Source organism: Brassica oleracea, chromosome C9 (genome assembly GCF_000695525.1).
Source record: "Brassica oleracea var. oleracea cultivar TO1000 chromosome C9, BOL, whole genome shotgun sequence".
Classification (NCBI taxonomy): Eukaryota; Viridiplantae; Streptophyta; class Magnoliopsida; order Brassicales; family Brassicaceae; genus Brassica; species Brassica oleracea.
In genome coordinates, this window is record NC_027756.1 from 1,344,614 (window position 1) to 1,357,441 (window position 12,828).

General features: G+C 32.3%; 1 protein-coding gene across 1 annotated transcript; it reads left to right on the forward strand.

Annotated features, from left to right (window-relative positions):
• Positions 1–7,053: 7,053 nt before the first annotated feature.
• On the forward strand, positions 7,054–12,337 carry LOC106318928. Its single transcript, XM_013757097.1, has 7 exons — positions 7,054–7,680; positions 10,497–10,639; positions 10,715–10,832; positions 10,908–11,027; positions 11,104–11,219; positions 11,297–11,451; positions 11,567–12,337. Exons 1-7 carry the CDS (start codon positions 7,170–7,172, stop codon positions 12,057–12,059), a joined length of 1,656 nt encoding a protein of 551 aa, XP_013612551.1. The 5' UTR covers positions 7,054–7,169; the 3' UTR covers positions 12,060–12,337.
• Positions 12,338–12,828: the final 491 nt, after the last annotated feature.

The window sequence follows — 12,828 nt, forward strand, 5'->3', positions numbered from 1 at the left end:
TCAGTCGCAGGTCGCATGTCGCAGGTCGCAGGTCGCACGACATGTAAACGAACACGGCCTACATCTCTACAACGAAAATGCATCACAGCCCCACCCAACAATATACTTATAGTAAGTTAGAATATAGAGGATTGATGTATGTAATTTGATACTAAGAAATAATCTGCGTTCTGTAAGATATTTTATGAAATATTTGTTAAATAAATAATTTATAAAAAATAATAAAAGGTATGTAAAATATATTTTATTGATTTCTTAAATTAAAATTGTAAAAAGAATTCAATTTTTGTCAATTCAAATATGATACATATTTCTAAAATTTTGAAATTAAAATATTTTGTATTTTATATGGTATATAGTATCATTTAAACAATATAAAAATATATATACATTTTTAGTATCTATTATACAAAACTTTTTACTCATATGGTTTTATGATCATTTTTTCTTGCTATAATAAAAAAATCAAATAATTGATCACAAAATTTTCAAGTGAGACTTTTAACAACTTTTAGTAATTTATATTCATTTTTAAAATTTAAAATATAACATATATGGAAAATACTAAAAAAAATATTATATATTTAATTTATTATTTAATTTATCTTAATAATATAAATTAAACAAAAATGATAGAGGATATACAAAGTATTATCAGACTTTTATTATTCATAATTATTAATTATTATATATATTTTAATCACATTAGGTAATTCCATAATTTATAATTTTTAAGGAAAGAAGTAATAATATGTTTTGTAGATTACTAATTAATTTTATAATTAGTTTAATGAAAAATATAGTATATGTTTAGATATACCAATATATTTTTCTAAAGATTTTAAGAGTCATTCTGATGATAACACATGATATCACTCACATGTTTTAAAATTTCTCAATTAATAAATAAGGGATATATATATATATATTATATATATATATATATATATATATATATATATGCATAATAGTTTTCTATATCTCATTGTATGAACATCATAAACTCTAGAGTTATAATGTTAAACATAACAGTGTTACTTCTCTTTTTAAATCCATTACAGTAACTTTTTTTGTACTTTAATCCATTACAATATTTAACCGAAAAAAGAAGAAACTTCACATATTATCGAAGTTTAAGACCATGAAACCAACCACTGGATTAAAGACATTAATTTTTAATAATCACTACAGACTACTGTACGTTTTACGTATGCAACATAGAATACTCAAATCCTCCACCGATTTGCCTATTAATATTCGCAAAAAATATGTAAATATAGAAAACTTGTCTTTTGTTTTCCGGACCACATGGGAATGTGTTACCGACTATCTCTTTACTACTTTGGCATGTAAGATATGTAAGAATCTTCTTAAGGCTTTGAGGCTCAGAAGACAAGAGCATATTTTCCATTTATCGTACTTTTTAGCGGCAAAGCTAAAAAAAAGAATATCACTTTTCCAACTTTAATTGTTTGGCAATATATCGCTAATCTCTCATCGTTATTAATTCATTTTGTTATAACTTAAATCTAGAGGCTAAAAGCTGAGTTTTGTATGATTATCCAGTAATATCGTAAAGTACCTACCTATGTGTATGGTTAAAATGGACTTCGCAGAATGCCAGGATATCCATAAACATAGATATAATTATCATATAGTCATAAGATAAGAATTTAACTATATGATCTATAATGTACAAGATTTTTATAAATGACTCTATACATAACAATATGCAAGAAAATAAGAATATATTCGGCATTGGGATATTAGTTAAACTAGAACACTATATTATTTAGCGAATTAACTATTCTGTCCGGACGAGGTAGTCCAAGTGGCAGGACGGACATGTGGTGGCAACCACCATTCGGGTTTGATTCCCCTCCCCATGCGGAAACTACCATGTCTCTTCTGGACACCAAAGCGGTACTGGGTTCGATCCAGCCCAGGTAAAGCTCTCCCGGATGAAGTGGACCGCTGCCTGACCGGGCCCAGAGGAATGATCCGCGAAGCGGGGAACCCCTGGATTATCAAAAAAAAATAAAAAAATAAAAAAAATAAGAATATAGCTAATTAAGATAATAGAAATTAAAAGTTTTTTTGAAGCTAAAATTAAAACTTCATATCACATAGATCATGTTTTTAATGTCTTAATAGTTGATGATACGGTTGATGCCTGAAAAAAATATACTTAATATTACAAAGTAGATAGGCTATCACACTGTCTAACCTCAGTTTAAACTGTATTCTAACTAATGCTAAGAAAACAACTGAACTGGCTGCTACTATACTATTTTGTAAACAGTCTGGATCAAAATCTAAGCTCGGACTGAATAAATACCCACTTATATTGTTTTCAGCTAAATCAAATTTAGTATAGATAGATTTACGTTGTACCTCAAATTATCTTTGCCATTAGGGTACAACTAGTTGAGGTCGCTACTTTTTACCAACACAGAGATAGTTTCGTTGTTGCATTAAGAACCTCAGTGTGTCAATACTACATAACCACATAAATATCTGTACTTATAATGCTGTCAACTTGAAAATTTATATACATATTACATACAAACTCGAGATAAATTGATAAAGTGAAAAAGTCATCTTTTGATTCCTCATTCTCGAGATAAATTATTCTTAGCAATTTGCAAAAAGAGAGAAATTATTCTATCTTTCTTCTTGTAGAGCCTGGCTCATATTCCATGAATAATAATAATTATAAGCTTTACACCAATCAATACTTAATGATTAATAAAATAAGTTATATAATTGTTTGTAAAGGTTCATGATAAACAAATATACATGCTAGCTTTTACTTGGTTGGACCATCTTTCTCACATGGAAGGGGGGTATCTCTATATACACACGAATAATGCGATATCCACATATTCGACATGTTTAAATTATTGATATATGTATGTTAATGAGAAAAGGCTACTCAAAGACTTACTTCATTTAGAGAGCAAAACTCCGATCAAAGTTGGAAGAATATAAAAACTCATTACAGTCGAACACATGTAACAATATTCTTTTAAGAAAAAGAAACTTTATTTCCTAACGAATGAATAAATTAATATGTAAGAGATTTATATGATTAATTATTTAATAAGAAAATATGTATTAGATATGTAAATTTGGTGGAAACGATTGGCCTAGTGTTTAAGATTTAAAAATTGTTACATCAGAGAAATTTGGTTTTCAAAATGCTACCATTTCTTTCAAATTATAAAATGCAAAACTTATCCGAGGTTCAAGAATGTCGTGGACATAAGCATTTGTTATATTCATGTGCTGCGTAAACAATCTGTCTATTGAGGATCCTGGATATTGTACATGCATAATTATTTATCGATCCGAGTGTTGTTCTTGGACTAGTTGGTTATAAACTTCACTTAAAATGTTTAACATAGTGTATTTGTATTCAACAACGTTGTCCACTTTCAAATTAATTGGGTTTTGCACCATATATAATACCAGAAAAAGCTATTAAGAAATTTATTTAGTAAAGCTATGTGATAATAACTTGCATACGGTCTTAAAGTTTACATGTATATATATCTCCGTGAACCATGACTAGAAACTTCTTATGAATAGAATGAGCAACACTTTTAGGGGTCACCAAGGGTTCGTGGTTAACCCCATGCTCTCTTTTGAGTTTGTGCCTTAGGTAGTGGAAAGGGGAATCTACTGATCTTAGAGGGTGGAGATGTTCATGCGACCCACAAATCTGGAAGACGTAGGGCCAGTTTTCACCTCCCCCCCACGAAATTGTAGACTTTTCATTCGGGTCCCATAAGTGTACATTTCGTTGTTTCTAACCCATCATTCATTGCTTCTCGAAGCTTTTTGACAATGCTACATAACGTTTTGCTCCTTATGGGTATGTTGTAATTAGTATTACCACTAAATCCAATTATTACTTTTGTCAACCATCTTATATTGGATATTTAGAGATTTTGGCCTTAATCAGAAATGTTATAAGAATCCAAGTACTTTCTCTCTTTTTATACTATAATCGTGTAATGTAACTGTGATACATAATGTCATAAAATATTATAATTAATCACGTAGAAGGGACCTTTTTCATTGTTAGTCGATTGACTTGTAAACAAAGGAAAAGGTCAAATGAGAACAACGACAATAGTAAAAGGTCTTTAGACTAGTTAATATCTTGGACATATATACAAATCAATTTGATTTGTATTATTTTATACGTCATCTCTTAGATCATCTTCCACGGGCCTCATGGACATGGTCCTTGAAATCATGACTCATGAGTTTGCCACTTTGGTTTGGTGTAAAGTTAAAGAACACTTAAACATGGAACAATCAATTTATTAGTACATTTTATATATACAGTTCACTAGTAAGTAGTTAATTTATTATTTTTATATATTTTTTGCTAAGAATGTTAATATCATATAAATGATGTTCAGATTTTACAATAAGTGCAATCTATAATTACTCTACCAAGGCAAAAAATAAAGGAAAAACAAGGCAGAGTAAGTTAACGTTGGTTGCCCAACATCTTAGAGGATCCAGCTTGGCAGGAGAGGTTTGAATTGCTTCAGTTTACTCCTAGAAAAGATTGCGAGTTTGACGTCTCTATATATCATCTTTGCAATACCAGCTGAAGCAGTGGTGCAGTTGTTATGGTACACATTGATAGAAAAGCAGAGAAAATAGTATTCAAAAGAACTAATATTTTATCTAATATCATCTACCAAAATTTTACGTGGGGAAAAATATGATTAAAAGAACTAATCATATTTACCCACAATTTTTTTTTTGACAGATGATATTAGATAAATTATCATCATATATGTAAGTTTTATATTTCATTAACAATCTGTGAAAATGAATATATCATCTATAATATTAAAACTGAATTACAAATAGAACAAACTTTCCTTTCAACACATTATTACAAAAATAAAAAATGTAAAATAATCCGATTTTGCTTATGATTAAAAAATCGGTTTATTCTGTTTTACTATTTTTTTATCTTAGTTTTAATCGGTGAAAAACTACGTAATCAAACACATAATTCAAAGACATAATTTATGTGAACAAAATAATAACTTAGATCAAAATAATAAAAACGTATTACATATATTGTCACTTAATCTTTTACACCATATAACTATTTTACTAAATAAAAAAAGAACTCTTTCTATATTTATTTGTTTACAGAATCAGTTAGGAATGTGCACTACGGATTGTTTCTTTCGGATATCAGATTTTTTTGGGGTTTTGAAACTAGGCCCGTTTGGATATTATAAATTTATGTGTGGGTTTCGAATTGAGTCGGTTTAGATAGTTCGGTTCTGATGTATAAAAACCTAAAAATATCCAAATAACCAATATATCTGAAACGGGTTCCGAATATTTGTACCAAAAATAACTATATGATCCGTTTCAATCCGAATATTTTGAATATGGCGACACATCTAGAATATAAATCAATAATTAGGAAAAATAAATATCAATTTCTAAAAACATAAGTTAATACCTGGACGCGTGGATCAAGTTCTAGTTAATTATTTTAAAATATGAGTACCATATTTCAGCATGTTCGACACTATATTTAGATTATGCCCTTCTAAAAACTCGTTGAAAGTGAAAAGAGAAAATTGCCTATCAAAATGCGACTAATTCAGGTTACATAAGGTCATTTGTGTAACATGGACAAGATAACTCTTTAGCTCTTGGCCGTCCTTTCGTTATTCTTGCCTCTTTCTATCCCAATGAACTATTGTGCGTTAACATCAACCCAAAAAGGTAAGCCATGTCACAACTTTTGAAAGAACTTAAGTTTTTTTGAAAGAACTTAAGAAACATGACTCTTTTAAAACAGATTAATATAATATACTTGTTTGGCCAACTCTTAATTAAATCAATTTTTTAGTAATAATGTTGCCCCTGACATTTTTTTTTAGGCACAGATTTAAAGAGGCATTTATCATATATCAAAATGAATTTGATGTGCTAACAAAAGTTTAGTTTTCTATCATTTTGTATAGGCCATAAGTTAGTGCATGGCCACTTTCTTATGAGGATCGACTCTGTTTAAGAGTAAACTTAAATCATAGATAAGTAATGTGTACTAAATTTTAGGTTTTACAAATTTGAGATTTTTAAAGTTTTAGTTCAAACCGACAAGATTGTAAAATAGAGTAACAACAAGTTATTAAGAAAAATATAAATTTACAAAATAAAACAATAATATGATATAAAGGATCATTTCAATATTTAAATATTTTTAAAAATTAAAATATACTCCCTCCGTTATTTTATAATTGACGCTTTAGGAATTTTAATTTGTTTTTATATACTTGCCGTTTTCAGAATTTTAGATAGCAAATAAGATAAATTGATTTCTTTTACCTTTTTTGTATGAGCTGTCGTATTAATATTGTGGAGTAAATTAATATGTATAAAGGTTAAAATAGGCATTATGTTATAGTTTCCTAAATTTGTGTGAAAACTTCTAAAACATCAATTATTATAAAAGAACGGAAGGAGTATAAATTAACTATAAAATTATTTTTTGAATACTATTTTATCTAATTATATTACCACTGAATAAGTGTTTTACATCATTTTTTACGTTCAAAATTTCAAAAAACAGTATTAACAGTTTTTAGTATAATTTTTTTTAAAAAGAATTTAAATGTATTAGTATTCCTTTTGTTTGTATATATTTTTACCAAAATATTGAATAACTGGAGTTTTGACTAAACTTTTATTCTTTTAAATGTACAACCACTTACATCCCTTTGAGTATTGCTCAAGTAAATCTGCTAACTGTCATCAGTCTTAAATTAATCTCTATCTCTAGTAAATCGCAATCTCTTAATACCAATTTAATAGATGGAGGGAAATAACCACCAAAATATTAATCCCTTTTTGTCCCCAATTTATAAAAACTCTGCGCCATAAACTTAGCCACGTCAGCCTTAAGAAAGCGCCACGTCACGTCACCCACCTGTACAGATCTCTTTCCCCGGCTGCTCCAATATATATTGGAACGATCCCCACCAGCGAAAACCTTTCTTCATTATAAACTGCATGTGCATCGACCCGACCCGGCCCGACGCAACCCGACCCGCATTTCTCACCCGTTTGTTTCTCCTGCTCCCGCCGCCGTGAAAACAACCGAGATTCCTCGCATGCCGATGACGATTGCGGTGACGCCATCACGCCAAACAGATCGATCAGCCTCTCCTTTCGCGACGGCGGCGAAGACGGTGACGCCGGTGGCCGTTGTCTCCGACGGACAGGGGAAGGACGCGCTGATCTCGTGGTTTCGCGGCGAGTTCGCCGCCGCCAACGCGATTATCGACGCCGTGTGCTCGCATCTCAGGGAGGCTGTTCCCGGATCGGAGTACGACGCCGTCTTCGCCGCGATCCATCGCCGGCGCCTGAACTGGATCCCCGTTCTCCAGATGCAGAAGTATCACTCCATCGCGGAGGTGGCGATCGAGCTTCAGAAACTGGAGGCGAAGAAGGCGGAGGATCTGGTGGAGGAGATGAAAACGGAGACGGCGGAGGATCTGAAACAGAGCCGAACAGAGACGGCGGAGATGAAGAGCGTTTGTTTTAACGGCGAGAAGCTGACGGAAAATGAACTTAACGGAGACGTTGAAGACGATTCTCCGAGTAGTGATATCACTGATTCAGGTAAGTAGCAGTAAAAACTTTCCCTATATAGACTTGAGTTTTTTTCATAAGCTTTAATCTGAATCTGAGTCTTAATTTTTTTTTAGTTCTGTCTTTAATTATTTTTCGTGTGTTTCCTTTTTTGCATAAAAGCATATTCTTTGAAGTTTGGTCATTTGATTCTCTGTACACAGCAAACTAGTTCTGTGGTTGGTGACGACAGAAAAAAACTCCATTAAAATGTGGGAATAGGTTTTAAAAAGTATTTTTTGAATAAATTATATTTAGTAAAGAAACAAATCGAATATTTAATTTTATAAGAAATAAAAATGTTTTTTCAGACTCATTCAAGTTTCAAGATTCAAGTACGTGTTTCCCTCACCTGGATCCGATATGTATTCTAAAAAATTTTGACTATTAGATTCATAATTTGTGAATTTTTAATCAGATGTTATTGCAACATTTATGGCATGGATCCGATTTTCATTAACATTTTTTTACTAAAATAACCAGATTCTCCGTAAAGAAATAAAAATTTGTTTTTTCTCCGTCAACACTAAACCCCTATCAAATCGTTAAGCTAATACCATGAAAATATACTTGATTCTTTTTAAAAATAGAAAATATGACTAATGGGGTTTCTCTAAAAAGTAAAGTTTACGCTATACTTTGATTTAAAAATATTAACGTGTAACGCATTTACAAAAGAAATTATAATTTATTAAGAATTTTTTTGTTGGTATATTAAGCGGTTTTTGTAGTCTAGAGATTGTATTCTCTTTTAATTCTTATATTTCAAAATAATATTTTATAGCGTATGGACACACTAAAAACAGATTAAAATTCGATTATAAATACAATATTTTATACCTAATTATTTTAGTAAATTATTAATTTAATAAATTTAATTATTTCTTAAGAATAATTTTAATGCTAATAAAATACATAAGAAAGCCTTTTAAATTTTTATTATTTGAGACAAATTTAACCGAGGAAGTGTTTTATTATTTTATTATTTAATTTGTTTACTTTTAGCTTTTCTTTTGAAAAAGTTTACTTTTAGCTTTGTGCGTAAGTTAATTTCTTGAAATTTTTGTTACTGATAATACGATAAGACCTTTGCATTAATAAAATAAAATAAAATTGTACCCAGTGTTAAAAAAAAAAAATTTAAGACAACTTTGATGAGATTGAGAATCGTACAAAAGGACGAATCTGGTGTAAACAGGTTCGAAAAGCATAATCTTGAAAAGTCTCTGACTTTCAGAAGATAAAGAACTAGAAAACGCAGTCGTTTTGAAACGTTTCGCTTTTTTAAGATTAGGATTCCCGTTTCTCAATGTAAGTGGCTTGTGTGTACAAGTACACAAGTGGTAGCAACCATTTTTGTTGTTGTCTTCTGCTGCTTTATGCCGTGTTCGTTTACATGTCGCGCGACCTGCGACCTGCGACATGCGACTGATCGCAGGTCGCAGGTTGTTGTTCGTTTTGCTGTCGCGTAACATGCGACCTGCGATTGGTCGCAAGTCGCAAGTCGCAGGTTGTTGTTTGTTTTGATGTCGCGCGACCGATCGCGCGACCAGTCGCGGGTTCCCATTTAAGTCGCCCGAAAAAACAGCGACTAAAAATTAAGAAAATTTTGATCGCGCGACTGGTCGCAGGTCGCAGATCGCAGGTCGCGTGACACGTAAACGAACATAGTTTTAGTCGCAGGTCGCATGTTTAGTCGCAGGTCGCAAGTCGCAAGTCGCGCGACACATAAACGAACGTAATCTTAGTCGCAGGTCGCAGATCGCGCGACACGTAAACGAACCTTGCAGTGTTGATGTAACTGTAAAACTCATCAAAGGGGTATCAATCTCACATTGATTAGCGTGTGATGATTTTTATTGCGTTTTGTATTTTTATTTCTCTTTCCGGATGGGGAGCTCTTGGCAGCCGTTGGATCTAGTTACAACTAGGTCGTCATCAATCATGGTCCCCACGATTTTTCGTGCCGCCCTTCTTTTATTTTTCTTTTTTCTCCTGAACGTTCGAATCCTTCACGCCTCACGAGCAGCCTTTTTTTAATATATTTTTTATATTTCATAAAAAAGGATCCCAAGTATTTTTTGTTTTACAATATAAGGTATTTTATATTTTATACAATTTTATAACTATTCTATAACTTTTATGAACAATCAGATTATATTCAATTTATATATTTAGTGACATTTTTAAAGTAAAGTACCTTTTTAATATTCGTTTTTAAATAAACAACTGCTTATTTAATGAAAAGTCAGTTTTTCTTTTTGCTTTTTGTTCACGGCCATGCAGTGTAAAAAGGTTATTTTATTTTTAAGAGATCTTTTGACCTGTCTACCAGTCTTGGGATTTTTTATCGTGATGTGTGTGTATTTATTCACTCGTGTTGAAAGTTGAAGTTTAGGTAACGTATAGAATGAGACACGTGCACCAAGGCATAGACTTCGTAGTTTTGTCTTTCTACATTGGGATCCCAGTGTCAGATTCACATTGACTATAAGTTCATAGAATGGTCCATGATGATATTGTTCATGCATTGGACTAAAAGAAGAAAATTGTTTTTACTCTAGTTCGATGGTGTTTTCACTAAAGCCAAAAGATCACATTGAATTTGTAACTTTGTCTTCTTCATTGAATCTCTGACTTTCTCTGATACACTTTACAAGACAAGGAGAAACTATAAGTTCTAGAATGGTCCATGAGAGATGAAGAAACTGTCTTTACTCACTAGTTGATCGTTTTCTCACTAAAGACAAGTGTCAGTGTATCATATTAGTTAACCAAAAACTTTAATTTTATGTTTTTTTACATAGGTTCTCATCAGGATGTTCACCATACTGCTGCTGCGGATACTCCACAGATTATATGCCAGAACCATGAAGATTGTGACGCACGTTCATCTGAGATCAAACCTATCAAAGGTTTCCAAGCCAAGGAGCAAGTGAAAGGCCACACTGTGAGTGGTTTGATGAAATCTTTTGATGGAACATTTGAAATGTAAACTTATTGCTCAATGAATCTTTTTGGACAGGTGAATGTTGTGAAAGGACTAAAGATGTATGAAGAGTTACTAAAAGAAGAGGAGTTAACCAAACTCATAGACCTTGTTGCTGATCTCCGAGAAGCTGGCCAAAATGGGAAGCTTTCAGGTGACTTTTTCTTACTCTATCACATGACTTTTTAAAGAGTTTTTCCTGGTGCTTACTCATGATAAATGAATACAGGTGAGACCTTTATCCTCTTCAACAAGCAGATAAAGGGGAACAAGAGAGAGCTGGTTCAGCTTGGTGTCCCAATCTTTAGCCATGCGAGGGATGAAAACACCAACGACAGCAACAACTCTGGTAAGGAATCACTCTGATCTACAGGACTCGGTCTAAATGGTTTGATGTAAGTGGTTGAGAATCTGTTGGTTTGCAGTTAACATAGAGCCAATTCCACCACTTCTTGAGAGTGTCATTGATCATTTTATCACATGGAGACTCATCCCTGAGTACAAGAGACCAAACGGCTGCGTCATCAACTTCTTTGAAGAGGTAAATGATATCTACATTGATCACACAATCTTATTATCACTTTGAATTAACGTTTAGGATTATGTTCTTGTCTGCAGGGTGAACACTCACAGCCTTTCTTGAAACCACCTCATCTTGAACAACCAATCTCCACTCTTGTCCTCTCTGAATCAACAATGGCCTTTGGACGTATTCTCTCTAGTGACAATGAAGGCAACTTCAGAGGACCTTTGACTCTTCCTCTCAAACAAGGGTAAGTAAAAATAAAATAAAATAAAAACTTTCTTCACTTAAAAATAGTGTTATTATTTTTTATTTTATTTTTTATTTTTATCTCTACTAACGTTGCTGAAACCTGATCTTTGTAGATCTCTGTTGGTGATGAGAGGAAACAGTGCAGACATGGCAAGGCATGTAATGTGCCCATCACAAACCAAAAGAGTAAGCATCACATTCTTTCGTGTACGTCCTGAGATAAACAACCACAACAGTCCTCACAATGATGGTGTAATGACAATGTGGCAACAACAACCACGTCACTACCCAATGGCACCAACTCCATACTATGATCATTCACTTGAAATGATGCCAAAACTCGGAGTCCTTCCACCAATGGTCATAATGGCACCACCACCGGTTCAACCAATGGTACTATCAAGTCCCAGTGTGATGGGAACCGGTAATGGTACCGGTGTTTTCTTACCATGGGCCTCAGCTAGCTCAAGAAAACATGTGAAGCATTTGCCTCCACGCGCACAGAAGAAGCGATTGCTTCCTCCTCCTCCTCCTCCTCCTGCTGCTGCTTCTTCTCCTGCTGGAGAATCCACCTCTGAGCCTGTGATCAGTGTAGGTGGAGCCTGAGCCTAAAGCCAAGCCACTTCGATCTGGTCACATGTCTCAAGCCATGTTCTGTTTCTTTCTCTTTTGTTCCTGTCTTTTTCTTTCTTTCGAATTCAGTTTAGGTTTTAACTCAGGGTTTATAGATAGAACTAAAGTTTTCTTAAATCTCAAGAGGCATGTGTTCTTTTCTGTTTTTGTTTTTGTGTACTATTTTATTTATCAGTCTATATTCTCAAGATCTTGCCTTCATTGAACAAAAGCATACAAGAAAATCACTATGTGATTGGTGTTATCGTTTATTCTCTCTGTTTTTCTTATTTGACATTTATACACACGAATTAAATAAGAAAATATTTAATTTTGTAAATTTTCTATAATACTATTTATTCCATTCCAAAAAGATGCACGTTTTAGAATTTTTACGCTATTAATTTTGTTTCTTTTTTGTATTTAACGGTTTTCCAAAACTTTGACCAATAAAATTTCAATAAACACAATTTTTTTTAAAAATATATAATTTATCATTAAATAATAAAAAATGTAAAAACTATGTTTTTACATAATTTTTTTTTAAAACATTAATTTTTTCGGAACAAAAAGAGTACTGACTATTTATATAACCACAATTTAACCAACAGAAAAAAAATATAAAAGTCAATAAAATTTACACCAAAAGTCGAAAACATCAGCCAAGTTGAAATAAAAAATTCTCTAAAACATCGTATACAATTAAACAAAGGAGGGAGTATTAAACAAAGAGACATTAAAGCATCACTATGTGATTCGTGTT